Source organism: Microcebus murinus, chromosome 3, assembly GCF_040939455.1.
Source record: "Microcebus murinus isolate Inina chromosome 3, M.murinus_Inina_mat1.0, whole genome shotgun sequence".
Taxonomy (NCBI): domain Eukaryota; kingdom Metazoa; phylum Chordata; class Mammalia; order Primates; family Cheirogaleidae; genus Microcebus; species Microcebus murinus.
In genome coordinates, this window is record NC_134106.1 from 34,736,757 (window position 1) to 34,755,112 (window position 18,356).

At 37.0% G+C, this 18,356-nt stretch overlaps 1 protein-coding gene across 5 annotated transcripts in view; it reads left to right on the plus strand.

The window, feature by feature from the left end:
- Nucleotides 1–18,356, plus strand: part of MTA3 (metastasis associated 1 family member 3) — a 174,028-nt gene that overhangs the window by 116,755 nt on the left and 38,917 nt on the right. For all 5 annotated transcript variants that reach the window (XR_012918547.1, XM_012756600.3, XM_020288595.2 and 2 more), the window contains 2 exons: nt 10,175–10,249; nt 12,381–12,439. Coding sequence is in view for 4 of the 5 variants with exons in the window: in XM_012756600.3 (XP_012612054.1) it covers nt 10,175–10,249; nt 12,381–12,439 (134 nt within the window). In the remaining variant the exon portion in view is untranslated. The remainder of the gene's footprint in view (nt 1–10,174; nt 10,250–12,380; nt 12,440–18,356) is intronic.

Consider the following 18,356-nt stretch of genomic DNA (forward strand, 5'->3'; position numbering starts at 1 on the left):
AATTAAATTAACATAGTCATCACCGCACTTAGTTACCCAACGAGTCTGCATGTCTGGTGAGAACACTTAAGATCTACTCTTCCTGTTTTAAATACTAGGTAATCTTGTCTACTATATTTTGTACTTTTTTCTTTTTGCTTGTGAACTTAATGTCTTTAGTTAAGTTTACGCTCCCTTTGAAGTGACAAAATTTCTTTTTGAGCAGTTCATAAATAGCTTTCTATAGAAGTCATCCTTTATTTTTTTAATTATGAAAACAAAGTCTTTATAGACCATTGTGTATTTGATGTGAGCCAATATCCTCCTTTTAATGTTTTTGCATTTTTTTGGAATTATTTTTGGCAAAAATTATTACTTATCAATATATGTTAATACATTAAACTCCAAACACAGTAATTAAAGCTTAGTGTCACTGATATTTGTTCTTCTGGTGAAGCTTCATTCATACCCAAGTTGTTATATGCCATAATTTAAATTTGTATGATGCACAGCTGAGAGTTTAAAATGCCTTGGTGATATTTAGCTTCAGATGGTCAGAATAACATAACCGTAAAAGTTATTAATGTAACAGTTATTAGTATAATAGAGCTGTATCACTACATAGAAATTGTAAGAACGAAACCTTAAAGACCAAAATCTGCAAGTCTGATAAAGGAGTAGAAGACATGAAACACTAAATTGAAACTACTTTCCCCTACACTGAGTGTGACACTCTCGTTTGCTGTTCTGGTGATGTTTATTGAGCACCTGAAACATGTCAGGCCCTCAAGTAGGCAGTAGGCATGCAACTGAAATTTAATGTGGTCTATACTTCAGGGAATTAGTTCATAGTAAAAATCAAGAGATTGGAAGGCAGTACACCCATATAAAATAATAATGTAATTAATTCTGTCAGTGGACAGTATTATGGGAGTGTTGGGAAGAATTAGTTGTGCCAGTCAGATTGGGAGAGGCTTCGCAGAGTTAACTGACATTTTAGCTAGATCTCTGGGAAAGGGAGAAAACAGCAGATGGCAAAGTATAAACTGAGGCATGGAATTGGCAGACAGCATTCGTGGGCACTTACAGGACTGGAGAGATAGCTGTGACTGCTAGGCTGGTGCAATATACTGGGATGTAGGGGTTGACATTGGTATGAGGTAAATTACTGTATGAAAATGAATATAACAGTAATAATACTGTTATTGCTTTTTTGTTGTTGTTAACCTTCGTGATCTAAGATAATTCTTATAAATCTGTACTAAGGTTTGTCTTTTGTTCTACTCTAGCTTGTTTGGGTAGACGGCTTATTGAAACATTGAGTACTAGGGAATGTGAAAAACAGATTTTAGGCTGGGCTTCCAAGAATTACTCCAGAGTCACATTTCAGCACGGGCCAACAAAGGATATTGCCATCCCCACTGTGATTAGAAACCTAACTGCCGAATTGGGATGCTGCCACTCTACCTAAGTACCAAATCTGTCTCTCCTCCCCATGTATCTATGGTGCAGCCTAGATTATGTCCAGAATCTTAAATTCAAAGGAGTCTGGGAAATGTGGATTTCATTTTATTTATTTTATTATTATTATATTTTGAGACAGTCTCACCCTGCTGCCTGTGTAGAATGCAGTGGCATCATCATAACTCACGGCAGCTTCCAGTTGCTGGGCTCGAGTGATCCTCCTGCCTCAGTCTCCCAAGTATTTGGGACTACAGGCACGTACCACCAGGCCTGGCTTAATTTTTTTATTTTTTTGTAGAGATGGAATCTCACTGTTGTCCAGGCTGGTCTCAAACTCCTGGGCTCAAGCAGTCCTCCTTCCTCGGCATCCCGAAGTGCTAAGATTACAGGTGTGAGCCACCAAGCCTAGCCGAAATGTGGATTTTAACTCTGCAGACTGTTCCCTAGAACGTGGTTAGGATACTTGTTCATGAGCCAATTCACATTAGATTTGTTGTACTTTAGAGACTGCACTTGGCCACCATTGTCAAAAAACTTAAGATAGAATGTCAGGATGTTAACTGGCAAAAAGTTTTGTGTTTTATGCAGTAGTGGGTGTTTTTAAACTTATTATCCCCTCCCTTCCCCCCATACTTATAAAAGTAGTATATAAACCTACTATAATAGAAAACAAAATACATATAATTATATTTCCTATAATTCTGTCCCAACCATATGGTGTTGTTGGGGTACTATATTGCTCGTAGATATTATGACATGAATTTTTAAAAAGTGTTCTATTAGAAATTATCTGGTGTCTGTATGCAACAAAAACTGTCCTGGGCCTCCTCCTCTCTAATACTTGACCTTTTCCTCAGCACTGAGCAACTATATTATAATGGCCAGTTTTTAAAGTTGTTTCATCTCACTACCCCAAAATAATCAGTTATTTTCTACTTCCTATATACTGGTTATCTTATGCGAATATACATTATGAGTTTGTATATTTAAAAACAAATTGAGTATATATTCAGTACATATATTTTTATGTATGATGTTCAGCGATAGCGTTATTCCAGAAGTTTAATTCAACTTATTTTTTAATTTATACACAGTTAAATTCACTCTTTGTGGTATATAGTTTTATGAGTTTTTGCAAATGTATACTTGTGCAACCATCACCACAATCAAGATACAATGCAGTTTCTTTATCCCTCCCCCTAAGGTCTCTCCCTTTATAGTCAATCTCTATCCCAGCCTTAACCCCTGGCAACCATTGATTTATTCTCCATACCTATAGTTTTGCTTTTTTTGAATGTCATATAAGTAAAATCATGTAGTAATGTATAACCTTTTTATTTTGGCTTCTTTCACGTTATATGTGTTTGGTATTCATCAGTGTTGTTGCATGTATCAGTTCATTTTCATTACTTAATAGTGTTCCATTGTGTGAAATATACCACAGTTTGTTTATTCATTCACCTATTGAAGGACATTTAAGTTGTGTCTGGTTTTTGGTGATTATAGATAAAGTTGCTGTAAACCTTTGCATCCTGGTTTTAGAATGAACATAAGTTTTTATTTCTCTTGAGTGAACAATAGCAGTGAGGTTGCTTCCCCTCCGACTGCTTGCCTTGTGCATTCTAAGCTCTAGCATCAGGTGCAAAGACAGCCTTACAGAGAATGTTTAATTAGCTTCTATGATTACATGAGGTTAAATCCTTGTAACAAATTCTTCATTAAAAACAAAGATAAAAAGCAAGTAAATAAATTAATATGTCTTAGTGGTCCTGTTTCTCTGGTCGAATCCTGACAAACTGTTTTCCAAAGTGGCTGTACCATTTTGCATTCCACCTAGCAAAATATGACTGTTTCAGTTGCTTCACATCCTCACTAGCACTTGTTATTGTCATTTTTAAAAAGTCATTCAGGCCGGGCCCGGTGGCTCATGCCTGTAATCTTAACACTCTGGAAGGCTGAGGTAGGTGGATCGTTTCAGCTCAGGAGTTTGAGACCAGCCTGAAGAAGAGCGAGACCCCATCTCTACTAAAAGTAGAAAGAAATTAAATTAGCCGGGCATGGTGGCGCATGCCTGTAGTCCCAGATACTCGGGAGGCTGAGGCAGGAGGATCACTTGAGTCTAGGAGTTGGAGGTTGCTGTGAGCTAGGCTGATGCCACAGCACTCTAGCCAGGGCAACAAGAGTGACAGACTCTGTCTCATAAATCAATCAATCAATCAATCAATCAATCTAAAAAATTAAAAGCCATTCAAATAGGTTTATAGTAACATCTCATTGTAGTTTTAATTTGTATTTTCCCTAATGACTAATGATATTGAACTTGGTGTAAAATATGTGTGCATATCATTTGCCCATTTTAAAATTGGTTTATTTACTTATTTGATTGTGAGAGCTCTTTGTATATCTTGGATTCAAGGTTTTTTTAATCACATTTTCTTCCAATCTGCAGCTTTTATATATTTACCTGGTATTCTGTAGCCTTTTCAACCTCATGCAGTAGTCATAGTAGGTTTTTTTTGTAGATTCTTTGGGACTTTCTACATAGATGATTATGCTAGCAGCATATAAAGACAGTTTGTTTTTAATTTCCTATCTGTGTGCCTTTTATTAATATTTCTTTTTCTTGCCTTATTGCACTGGCTAAGATCTCCAGTTCAGTGGTGAAAAGAAGTGATAAGGCAACATCCTTTCCTTATTCCTGATCTTAGGAAGAAATTATTCATTCTTTCACTTATGTGTGAGATCAGCTGTATGGTTTTTTTTTTTTTTTTTTTTTTTTTTATTTTAACAATAAATCTTGGTGAGAACGTATGGTTTTTTTTTAATATACCTTTTATTGACTTGAGCAAATTCTCCTCTATTCTCATTTTCTGAAAGCCTTTGTCATGAACGGATATGGAATTTTTAAAGATGTATTTTATGTATGGCTAATGTTTTATATATATTTTTAGTTGGCCAATTAATTTCTTTGTATTTATAGTAGAGACGGGGTCTCGCTCTTGCCCAGGCTGGTTTCGAACTCCGGATCTCGAGCGATTCACCCGCCTCGGCCTCCCAGAGTGCTAGGATTATAGGCGTGAGACACTGCGCCCAGCCTGAAATCTATATTTTATTATGGGCATTTCAAAATTAATACAGTGCTGGATTTGATTTGTCGATATTTTGTTCAGGATTTTTGCATCCATTTTTCATTTATCTTTTTAAATTGAGGAAAATTGTATAGATGTGCATCTGTGTTAATGATGAATATTGATCTTTAGTTTTCTTTCCTTGTAATATCTTTGGTTTCATTTCAGATCAATGCTGGCTTCTTAGAATGAGTTGGGAATTGTTCTCTTTTGTTCTGTTTTTTGAAACTGTGTAGACTTACTATTCCTTAAGTGTTTGCCAGAATTCTCGAGTGAGGTCATCTCTTTTGTTGGAAAGCTTTAAAAACTGTGAAGTCATTTTATTTAATAGATATAGATTTTATATTTTTACCTCTTTTCTTCTTGTGTAGAAGGTTTGGTACCAAACTTTGGTACTTTGTGTCTTTCAGAGAATTTGTCCATTTTATCTTGTCTCTTTTATTATTATTACAAAGTTGTTCATAATAAAAGTTTACAATATTCTCATATTATCCTTTTAAGGTCTATGGAATGGGTCTGTAGTTATCTCCATTCTCTCAGTCCTAATACTGATAATTTGTGTTTTCTCTCTTTTTGTCCTATCAGTCTGGGTAGGAATTATCAATTTTATTGAACTTTGCAGTAAACAACTTTTGGTTTGATTGACTTTTCTCTATTTTCTGTTTCATTGATTTCTGCTTGTGTCTTTATTATTTCCTCCCTTCACATTACTTTGGACTTAATTGCTTTTTCTTTTCCCAGTATCTTCTTAAGATTGAAGCTTAGATCATTTATCTGAAACTTTTCTTCCAATATAAACACTTATCGGTAGTAAAACTGACAATGAATTCAGCTTTATTTGTTTGAAAACCCTTACTGCTCCTTTTAAAAAGATACTACATTTTTTGTAAAATTCACGTTTTTCCTTTTCACTTGCAGTACTCTGAAGATGTCTATCTGGCATACTTCTGATGAGAAGTTACTCTTATGTAATGTTTCTTTTTCTTTGTCTTTAAGATTTTCTCTTTACTTTTAGTTTTTAGCAGTTTTATTTCTACAATGTGTCCTAGTATGTCTTTCTTTGTAATTACTCTACTTGTAGTTCTCTGAGCTTTCTAGAACTTTACTTTGTCGTTTTTCATTAAGTTTGAATAATTCTTAGTCATTTTTTCCTTTTAAATATCCTTCATTCTACTTCCTTTTTCCTCTTTCCTTCTTCCTTCTCCCTTCCTTCTTCCTCCTTCTTCCTTCTTCTTCTTCCCTTCTTTCTTAGAGACTATGTTTTGCTTTGTTACCTGTGCTGGTCTTGACCTCCTAGCCTCAAGCGATCCTTATACCTCAGCATCACTTGTTGCTGGGATTATAGGCATGAGCCATCATGCCCAGCTCTTAAATATTTTCCCTTCTCTTGTCTATCCTTACAGGACTCCAATTATACATTTTTAGATCATTTAATATTGTCCTCCAGTTCATGGATGCTCCTATTTCTTTTCACTCATTTTTTTGTTTGTGTTTTAGGCTTTATAATCTTCTAGCACACTGAATCTTGCTGTATCCAGTATACTGATGAATTCTTTAAAGGAATTCTTCAAATATGATAGCATATTTTTCTTATACACACACACACACATACATACACACATACATATATATATTTGTTTTATTTTTAGAGAATAGAGATGGTGTCTTGCTCTGTTGTCCAGGGTAAAGTGCAGCAGCTATTGATAGTTGTTCATAGTGCACTATAGCTTCGAACTCCTGGACTCAAGCAATCCTCTCACCTCAGCCTCCTGAATAGCTGGGATTACACACTTGTGCCACAGTGCCCAGCTCTAACATTATATTTTGTGCTTTTTTTAATCTCTGTAGCGATTTCCCATGTATTCATGCATGCTATCTACCTTTTCAGTTAACTCCTTTAATATATTAATCATAATTATTTTAAAGTTTCTGTCTGATATTTCCAACATTTGGGGCCATACTGGGGTCTGGGTCTGTTGACTACTTTATTTCTTGACAAAGTTATTATTTTCTTGCATTTTTATATGCCTTATATTTTTGAGCAAATGTAGAATATCTTGTGTAAACAACAGAGACTGAGTTAAATAGTATTTATACTCTGCAATGAGCATGTCATGTCTTTTTATAAGCCATTAGTGTGGGATATTGAGTCCATCTAGTTATTAAGTTGTACCAGGTTTGGATTTTATTGTTCTAGTTATGCTATAGGAAGGCCTAAAATTTCTTGTGCTGCCGTGACCTTTTTGAGCCTCACAGCTCCTCCAGAGTCTATGAGTTCCCATGCTCTTTTTTTAAAAGTTAATTAATTTATTTTTATTTTTATTTTAGCGTATCATGGGGGTACAAGTGTTAAGGTTACTTATATTGTCCATGCCCCCCTCCCCCCTCGAGTAAGAGCTTCAAGCATGTCCATCCCCCAAACATTGCACATCTTACTAGTTGTGGTTGTATACACCTATCCCGTCCCCCACCACCACCACCCTCCCAACACCCGATAAGTGTTACTCCTATATATGTCCACTTAGGTGTTGATCCGTTAATACCAATTTGCTGGTGAGTACATGTGGTGCTGGTTTTTCCATTCTTGAGATACTTCACTTAGTAGAATGGGTTCCAGCTTTATCCAGGAATATACAAGAGGTGCTATATCACCATTGTTTCTTAAAGCTGAGTAGTACTCCATGGTATACATATACCACATTTTATTAATCCACTCATGAATTGATGGGCATTTGGAGTTCCCATGCTCTTGACAGGTTTGTCCTCTATCCAACAGAACAGTTTTCCTACCTGGTTAGTTCCCCTAGCACTTCAGCCAGTCCTCAGCCTAGTGAGTTGCACTTTCCTGCCATTCTGCAGAATTATGCAAACAAGCCAGTCATATCCTCCAGTGAGAATCTTCTGCAGGAACCAAGGAACACCTTACCCTCTTGTTGTTATTACTAAGCCTTACATTCACACCCCTACTTACTGCTTCACTCTGTTCCCAAGTGTAACTGCCTTGTGGCCCTGCATGGTGTGCAGTGTCCTCTTCTCCTGAGCTGTGAGTTAATGTGACTAGTAAACTGCTTTCAATCTCATCTGTTTGGTTCCAGGTGCCCTGTGTTATGTGCTGTGTGTTTAGCCATCATGTACTGTTTGGGTGGTTGATCCCTCCCTCACCAACAGGATGAATTGGAGGTGATCCAAACAACCACAGACTTCAAATTCTTACATATGCTTACTATGGGGCCTGGAATGTTGAAAGGTACCCCCCACCCCAGTGTTCCTGTCCCAACCTCAGCAGCCCCTGTACCTCAGAGAGCCTGTGTCAGAGCTTTTGGCTTCAGAACCATTCTCAGCCTCCTAGCTTTACTCCTGCAAAATGGATGCCTTGTGCACTATCCTTTCTATCCCTGCTTAACACAGTTCTGAATGTAGGTCTTATACACATACATCTGAGTACAGAGATAAATCACAAGGGACTCATAGAAATACAATGTTTGGCTTTCCAGCTGTTGCAGTATAAGAAAGTAAACTAGATAGAAAGAAAGGAGAGTTAGCAGGCCCATATTTGGAGACAACAGAATCCATTTGACTGAATTAGTTTAAACAGGATGAAATTTATCACAGGGTATTAGAAGGCTAATGGGACCTCCAAGAGGGCCATGAATCCAGGTTTAGATGCTCCACAGCCAGGAACGGTGACGCCAAGAGTGCATCGGAATGGTGCCAATCCTTTGATGGCACCATTCTAGCAGACAGCCCATTACAGCATCTGCTGCCTCCACCACCAGTTTTGCTTAGTTCCTGCTCTACCTTGAGTCTTGTCAGTCAGTGCCTACATATCTAAGGTCTGTTCCTAGAACACTGTTCTATTTCTTACCAATTTTATATTGGCTACAATGCTTTTCATTATAATTGAAAGAAGCCATCTCTCCTTCCACTCAAAGTAGTAAACCAGACGTTCACCTTAATGTTCTGCCCTCCAAAGAGATCTCCCTTCTTCACTATGCTTCAGAGCCACTCCTGCATGGGGCTGAATTGCTGCAACAGTATATAATTCTACTTGGTGCCAGTATCACAGGCAAAGTCATCTGCCACATTCAGATTTTCTCCTCTTCATTGGTTATATCAGGGAACTTCTGTAAGTTTGGGAAACTCCCCTCCCAGGAAGCCAAAAATGAGAGTTGAGGGGAGAAATAAAATACTGCATCAGGAGTGGACACACTGGGACATGTGACTTGTGCCTTCATGACCTACCACTTCCCTTTAATAAGAGAGTCATGGTGCTACACACAGCCGATTTGGGCTATGGATAAGATAAAATACGGTTCATGATGAAATTAATGTTACATGGTCACTTTGCTTCCCTTTCTCAGGCTTCTAGGTAAATGCATGCCAGGCTTATTTCTCAAAAGAAGAATGATGATAGGAGCTCTTAGCTTGCCTAAGAGCCCTAGGGGACTATGCCATGACTGTCCTATGAGGTCTTACTGAAGGCTCTTTACACCATCTTTCAGACACTTTCAACTCCATTAGATGAACACATTGGATTTGAGAAAACTTTTGTTTTAGCTGCAATCCAGATGCCAGTGGTTGTTCCAATCTAGTCCTGCAAGGAGACCACATTTGTAACTACTGTTGGAATTGCTACCCAATTAAACTTAAAAAAAAAATCCCTTTCTCTAAAGTCCATCTGTTTTCTCTTCAGACCAAACAAGTGTGAGTTAAATGGGGAGGTGATAGGAATGACATGGATGTTATTCATGTGGGTCACAGGCAGACACCTAGATGCAATGAGTCTCAACAGTACTGTTTTAACTCCCTTATAGTCCATTAGGACAAGCTAGATGGAGTCAGAGTGAAGGGTGTGACAACTAAAAGATTGTGTTATCAGTCATTTGTATCATCATGACAGTTTGAGCTGCCCTCATTAGCATCTTGGATGACTAAGCATCCCCCTTTACATGGGGACATCCTAAATGTGTATATTCTTTGGTCGTGAGTCTCATGAGCCAGAGCTCATTTGGCTATTTGTGAATATTGATGGAAAACAGCAAAGGCAAGCGTCCTATTTTTGTAATAGGACGCACACTTGGCTATGTTCTTATTTAGAGATTTAGGTTTTTATTTTATTTACAACAGAATAGGTCAAAAAAGAGTAATTTTGAAAAGAATGAGAAATATGCCAGAGACCAAATAACACCCAGTTGCAGCTGACATATTTAGAAGTTAAAGTAACTCAGGCCAAAGCTATTTAAATATAATTTCTAATACTGTGCTATAGCCCCTACCTGTAAACTGAGATCTTTCCCAAGTAAGACATGAAATATTATCAGTCATAATGTTTATAATTTATAATAAAATGGGAGGTGAGAAATGAGATACGTTGTATTAGAGTCTCTTACTGAATATAACTTGTTTGGGGTACCTTTTGCTAAGAATTAATTTAAATTTTCTCAAACATTTCTTCTAGAATGAATCTTCTATGTGGCTATTTCCTTCATTTTTTACAGAAATGGTTTTAAAGGATAGTACTTTCTATAGTATTAATAGCCTGTTTTCATTATCATGTTACTGTATGTTAACATATAGTATGTGTTATGTTCATATTTTTTCAGCTCCCTTGGAAATCATTGACTAGCATCATTGAATATTATTACATGTGGAAAACTACTGACAGATATGTGCAGCAGGTAATTTTCTCATAATACTACCAGTATGATTACATTAAAATGAACCTTACATTTTGATGTTTCTTAGCAGTATACTAATTTTAAATTTGCTTTGTTTGCCTCACATTTTCTAGACGTTTAAACTATATGACTTCATATCTTTAGGTTATTATTTTTTTAGTCTTAGTATTTCCTTAGCTTCAGCATTCATTATGATAAACATTTTGGAAAGATAACAGCGAAAGATACCACTGGAGAGGCATTATTTTCTTTGTATGTGACTGGTATTTTATCTGTTTGTGAGTATAGTTGATGGATATTGCCAAAGATGTGATGCTAGCACAAACTTCTTGATCAAGTTATTTTTATGAAGAATTGAAATTTTAGACCAATGCCATTGAGGTATTTTAAAAAACCTTCTGAAACTTCTTTAAATAACGTTTGTGTGAATATATCCCCTGACCTTAACTGTAGTAGTCAGTCTTGATCGTTTGATGTTTTAGTACTACACATTAAGTTTTTTTCTCAAATTATTTCTAAAAATAGGAAATGATTTAAGTTTTGAATCTTTCTCAAATGCCCTAAGTTCAGGTAACTCTCTCAGTTACTTATTTTGAATAATAATTATACCTTTCAGGGAAAGTACATTTTCCTGAAATGACCTCAGTCAGTACTTGTTTTATATTCTTATAGTCACATGTCAGAACTATAAAGAAAGGCAAATATATTTAACACAGACATTATTTTTCCTAGGTATGTAGTTTGCACAGTGGCGAGTGTTAAATGCTGTAAAAGTACATTTTAAGAATCACTTTAAAAAGTGAGTTGTTGAGGTCATGAATTAGTGAATAGATACTCATGGCTTGTTGAAAAATTTCCAGTGTCAACATCATATATAATTCAAAAAGTGCCTATTTTAAACAACTTAGATAGAAATGAAGACCATATAGGTTGGAAACCTGTGTTATTTGAATCAAAATAGTCTCTAAAGTTGGTAGAGATGATGGCATTGAGGGTGGTTGAAAATTTGATAATATTCTTTCCAAAAATTTCAGCTCTGTTCTAAAAGTTTCAAGTTGTCCCCCTAAGTATTTTTGTTTTCTCCTCATTGGGAAAATGGAGGATAACCTTATATTCTAATTTGTCTTAATTTTGGACACTGACCATATGTTATTTTCTTTCCCAATTTGCCTTTGTTATTGTGCTAATCAGTGTCTGGTTTTAATTATATAATCTCCTTCCCATTCTTTTCCCTACATTTGGCTCATAACTGGTTACAGTAAAATCTTATAAGAGTTCAGTGAAGATTTAAAGTTTATTGCATATCTCCCAATATTTGAGGGTAAATGCTTATTTAATTGTACTTAGAATAGTTATAAACTCTTTCTGTTGCATGGATTTTGGAAACAAATCATCTCTGAATATTTTTCTAAAAGCAAGATCATGTAGTTTTTCTCTTCCAGAAAGGCAATTAAGAAATAAAGTAGGCCGGGCATGGTGGCTCACGCCTGTAATCCTAGCACTCTGGGAGGCCGAGATGGGCAGATTGCTCGAGGTCAGGAGTTTGAAACCAGCCTGAGCAAGAGCGAGACCCTGTCTCTACTATAAATACAAAGAAATTAATTTGCCAACTAAAATATATATATATAAAATTAGCCGGGCGTGGTGGCGCATGCCTGTAGTCCCAGCTACTCGGGAGGCTGAGGCAGCAGGATTGCTTGAGCCTAGGAGTTTGAGGTTGCTGTGAGCTAGGCTGAAGCCACGGCACTCACTGTAGCCAGGACAACAAAGCGAGACTGTGTCTCAAAAAAATAAATAAATAAATAAAGTAGAAGCTAAATTTGAAAAGTAAAAATGGTTATTTTAAAAGTTTTATTCACTCATGGTGGAATAGGAAATGAAGTCGCTGATTTCTACATTTTTTTAAATCTATGTCTAAAATGTTATTAATACTATAGTTCTATTCCTCAGAAACTAGTGATCTTTCTTAGAAGTTACAACAGTTTAAGAATATGTATATGTAAGAAAAGCTTGTCTTAAAATGGCAATTTTAAAATTATGCTTTAATATTTATTGTGAATTTTTAAGACAATGAAGTGGTAATAATTATTAGGCATTGCATGTAAAATATTCTTTCCATCTTTTGAATTAGAAACGTCTAAAAGCAGCAGAAGCTGAGAGTAAACTGAAACAAGTATATATCCCAACTTAGTAAGTAATTGAAATCTTTTAAACTAAACTATTTGTCAGTCTTAAACCTGTCATTACAAACATGTCATTTTTTTTCCAGTTTCAGCCAAATTTGAATTTTTTTGTTTATCTTTCTTCCTCTGCAAAGCACAAGACTTGCTTTCTATTATGCCACTACAAGGATTTTTTCTTTTTAGAAAAGAAAGAGGGCCAGGTGCAGTTGCTTACACCTGTAATCCTAGCACTCTGGGAGGCCAAGGCAGAAGGATTGCTTTAGCTTAGTAGTTCGAGACCAGCCTCAGCAAGAGTGAGACCCTGTCTCTACTAAAAATAGAAAAATTAGCTGTGCATTGTGACCTAGGCCTGTAGTCCCAGCTACTCTGAAAAAGGCAGGATGATCACTTGAGCCCTGGAGTTTGAGGTTGCAGTGAGCTATGATGGCACCAGTGCACTCTATCCAGGTGACAGAGCAAGATCCTGTCTCGGTGGGGTGAGGGGAAGGGGAAAGAAAAAGGTCCTCGTATAAGAAACCTCAAGTAGACAAATTAAAGGACTAGAAGAACAATGCCATGGGGCTGTACTTCTATCAGAGCTTCAGGGAAAGTGTCAGAAAATTATCCTATGAAACTGTATTATAGCAAATGTGTTTCAGAAAGCTAGCAAGTTTTGAAACATCTACCTTATAGAATCAATTTCATTTGCGTACTACACATTGCCCTTTGAGATTTGTTGTTTATTTGGTTGAGGATTTAATATTGTTTTCTTGGTTCTGATCATAATTAGAATCCTACTTTGTAAATGTTTAATAAATAAAGGATAGGTTTCAGTTTTCAGGTGTCTAGCATTCTGTCATTATTATCCTTTGGGCTTAGAAATCATTGTCATGTCAAAGTCAATGCCACTTTTCATTTGTTTTAATTGAATTATGCCCATTTGCTGAGATCTTCAGGGTTTGAGCCTTCATTTATTCAAGAAAAATTATTTTATTTAGCACCATATGTATATAGTGCTACCCTAGATTCTTTTGGGATTAAAATGAAATTTATTATAAAATTCTGTGTACTGCTCCAAGATTTTCTACTCTTTAAGCTAAGTACAAGTTTTTTAATACCTAGCCTTTTATTTACTGAATTTTGATATTTTACATAATACATTTTTTATGTATATATAGGAGGCCTCATGGACAATGAATTGTGAACCAATTAATTAGATATATTTGTCTTCATATTAATCTTTTACCTCAAGGCTGACAATTTTAATTTTTGAAACATGTAATGTATAGGGTTCATAATTTTTATGCAGGGCTATAATATCCCTTCTACAGAGTAGTTTCTAGTTCCTATAAAATTGTTAATGTATGTTTTATTTGACTAATTTATAAAAGAGCCACTCCCCAACAAAATACTGTTATGATTCATATATGTCTTAAATTTTCAAAAGCAAGCATACCAGCTTTCTTGTATGGTACTTGCCTCATGAAAGGAAAAGTACATTTAACAAGTTTTAATCAGATAACCCAGGTAATTAATTTTCCTGAGCCTCATGATGACTTTGGAGTCTTGATCTAAGTAAACTATGGTCTGCACATTAAATCTGACCTACCACCTATTTTTATAAACAAAAATTGTTTATAAAACAATTATTGGAGCACAGATATGCTCATTTGTTTATGTATTGTCTAAGCCTGCTTTCATACTACAATTCAGAATTCGTGGTTGCGACAGGATTATATTACCTACAAAGCTGAAAATATTTTCTGTAATCTGTCCTTTACAAAAAAATTTTTCTAACTCCTGATCTAACTGAATGATTTTTAGAGAGCAAGACAATTTCTAATGATACTTTTAAGAAAGTAGTATGAATTATGTATATAGATAAAAGATAATACAACTGAGTAATGAATGGAGTTGGATAAGAAACTGAACCCTTAGAAGAATTTTCAAATTAACTCTAAAATAGAATGTTTTTATAAACAAATAATAGATTCAGAATTATTTTATGCTGACGTTTTTTGAACCCAGCAGTCTCCTATATTCAAAGCATTCTTCAGCACTAGAAGTAGAAAGTTCTGGAAGCCAGGATGCTCTCCACTGGAGCTTACATTCTAGTGTGGGGGAGATGGACGGTAAATAGCTATAAGTCATGCAGTGTGGTGAGTACTGTGATGGAAAAGAATAACTTTTAGGAGAGTTTATACTAGGGAAAGATTCAGTTGACGCCGTAGAAAAGATTCCTTGAGACAGTGAGTTTGAGTGTACTTTGGAGGACGAGGTGGTGGAGGAAGTGGAAGAAGAAGAATTAACCAGGTAATGGAGGCTTCTAGGCCAATGGGATCCTGAGATGGGAAGGGTCAGAGCATAGTTGAGGATCAGAGAAAGGCCATGTGGCTGGTGTGAAAAGAGAGAGTGGTGAACCATGAGAAACTGGTGTGTAGACTAGAGCCAAGAGTTTATCCATCCGATGAACAGTTGAGTGGAGTTTAAATAAAGAAAAGTTGTGGCCGGGCGCTGTGGCTCACGCCTGTAATCCTAGCTCTTGGGAGGCCGAGGCGGGCGGATTGCTCAAGGTCAGGAGTTCAAAACCAGCCTGAGCAAGAGCGAGACCCCGTCTCTACTATAAATAGAAAGAAATCAATTGGCCAACTGATATATATATAAAAAAAAAAAAAATTAGCCGGGCATGGTGGCACATGCCTGTAGTCCCAGCTACCAGGGAGGCTGAGGCAGAAGGATCGCTCGAGCCCAGGAGTTTGAGGTTGCTGTGAGCTAGGCTGACGCCACGGCACTCACTCTAGCCTGGGCAACAAAGCGAGACTCTGTCTCAAAAAAAAAAAAAAAAAAAAAAGAAAAGTTGTGATCACATTAGCACTGTCCAATCACTGGCTATATGGTTTGGAGGATGGTTTGGGGAAGGGGGAATAAGAGTAGATACTGGGAGACCGGTTAGAAAGTTCTCGGGGAGGAAAGATGACACTAGCTTGACCTAGAGAAGTGGCCCTGGAAATAGCGCAGTATTTGGAGGTGGTGTCTTATATGGCATGCGAGGGAGCATCAAGCTTGATCCAGGTTTCTGGCTAGCAGTTAGGTGGATTGCCATGCTGTTCCTCAAGCTCAGAAATGATGACAGAGAATCAGGTTAGGGCATTTTGAGTCTACTTTATCCAAAAAGAGATGTTCGGTATGCTGTCAACATATATTGGATATATTGGTCTTAAACTCAGGGGAAAGGTCTGGGCTAGAGATACAAATTAATTGTGTTGGAAGCCATAGATACAGTTTCTGAGGGAAAGCAATAAGAAAAGGGCCTTGAGCTAGCCTTGAGTAAATCTAGTATTTATAGATCAGATAGAGTATGATAGCTAAGAAAAGATAGCCAGGTGAGTATGATATCACAGAAGCCAAGAGAGAAGTGTGTTTCAAGGAGGGAGAGAGATTAATACTGTCAGATGTTGGTGAAAATAGCCAGGGAATTTAGCAACATGGATGTCGCTTGGTGATCTTTGATGGAGCGATGAGGACTGCATATGAGCACAAGTACAGACAGTGGAGAAAGAAAGAGAAACGCTTAGATTTGAGGGCTAAGTTGAGATAAATTAGTCGAGTTTTGTTTGTTTTAATTTTTTAATTTTAATGATGGGTATATAATAATTGTATATATAGTAGAATTTTTTTTAAGTGGGAGAACTATTTGTTATATAAATGGTAATAAAGAGGTCCAGGAAAGGAAAATCAAGTATGTAAGCTTCTCAAGAGGGCAGGAGGGATAGAAGCACAGATGAAGGGAAGATAAAAGGAAAGGCAATTTTATATAATGTATCTTCCTATTTTTTAAGAGACAAGGTCTCACTATGTTGATCTCACTATGTTGATCAGGCTGGCTTTGAACTCCTGGGCTCAAGTGATCCTCCTGCCTTAGCCTCCTGAGTACCTAGGACTGTAGGCATGTACCACTTTGCCTGGCTTCAACACACATATTTTGCCCTGGGTTATACGTTAGAAATTTTTATATGCTTGGGAAATTTCTGGCTATTCATTTGACTTCAAGGGTAATCATTTCCCATCTATACATAATAGATTGTTTTAAAAATAGGAAATAGTAAATATTCCTGGAAATCTTAAGTCATTCTAAATCACCAATTTTCATTTTGTACATTTTCAGCTGAAAACTCTTTATAAGAAGAGTAACATTTTGTCTGATTTAAAATGTGTTTTAAGGCCGGGCGCGGTGGCTCATGCCTGTAATCCTAGCTCTCTGGGAGGCTGAGGTGGGTGGATTGCTCGAGGTCGGGAGTTCGAAACCAGCCTGAGCAAGAGCGAGACCCCGTCTCTACTATAAATAGAAAGAAACTAATAGGCCAACTAATATATATAAAAAAATTAGCCGGGCATGGTGGCTCATGCCTGTAGTCCCAGCTACTTGGGAGGCTGAGACAGAAGGATCGCTTGAGCCCAGGAGTTTGAGGTTGCTGTGACCTAGGCTGACGCCATGGCACTCACTCTAGCCTAGGCAACAAAGCGAGACTCTGTCTCAAAAAAAAAATAAAATAAAATAAAAATAAAATGTGTTTTAAAAACCAATTTGTCGGCCGGGCGCAGTAGCTCACGCCTGTAATCCTAGCACTCTGGGAGGCTGAGGCGGGCGGATTGCTCAAGGTCAGGAGTTCAAAACCAGCCTGAGCAAGAGCGAGACCCTGTCTCTATTATAAATAGAAAGAAATTAATTGGCCAACTAATATATATAGAAAAAATTAGCCGGGCATGGTGGTGCATGCCTGTAGTCCCAGCTACTAGGGAAGCTGAGGCAGGAGGATTGCTTGAGGCCAGGAGTTTGAGGTTGCTGTGAGCTAGGCTGATGCCACAGCACTCACTCTAGCCTGGGCAACAAAGCAAGACTCTGTCTCAAAAAAAAAAAAAAAAACCAATTTGTCTTCAAAATACATTGCTGATGTAATAACCCTGTAGTATAGAATAGAGACCTCAGTGTATGCAGAGATTAAATGATTTCTTCAAGTTGCCACTTGGTTAGAGTGTCACCTGACAGTTGTAGTAATAATGCCCAAAAGAAAGACAGGTCATACCATCTTTACACTCTAGGGTTTGACTGGTGAATGGAAGTGTAGAAAGAGGAAAGAAGCCCTTGAGCCAACTGTCCGTGGCTCAAGGGCTTCAAGTGTCTTGATAGTTGTGACATCTCATTACTTCAACAGCCATAGAAAGATAGCATATAATCTGCATTTAGCATTCATTTCTAATAAATAATTTCTCAGTTTATTTCACTCATTTTCTGTGTGGTAAGCAGACACAAAAGGTCTTCTAGAATGAAGTTCCTTGAGGCCAGAGAATTTTGTTTATTAGACGTTGAAAAATATACGTTAAATGAATTATGAATTTATTGAGTACATACTATGTGTACCTGTGCAGTATTCTTGGGCGAGGCTTTTAAGCAGGGGAGGTAGCCTACCCTAGATAGGGAAAAGTGTTAGCCTCATTTGCACAGGAACAGGAAATACCAAGATGATCGAGCTATGTATTTCTGAGGACTGTTGATTTGGTCTCTGGGAAACTTACATGTAGACTTGTGGTAAATGTCTCTTTTTTCCTTCTAAAAAATATTTTCTTAGAAAAACCTCAAAGCACTGTCGTTGGTTTTTCTAACTTCAAATGGTACGTAGTCTTCCTTTAAAAATTCAAATGTAGAAGAAATAATCATCATGAGCAGCCAGAAGCTCCTGAAATACTAACTGACCGCTAAAGATAGGCCCTGTTCAATCCTGCAGTATTTCTGCTGAACATGTTGCTTTTGTGCAGCTCCCTGAGAGCTATTGTGTAGAGTCAGCAACTCTCATACCAGCAGCAGAAATGGGACGGTGGCTTTCTCTAAACAGAGCCACACTGCATTTAGTTTAATTTATTTGACCCCCACAATTATTTTATTTTTT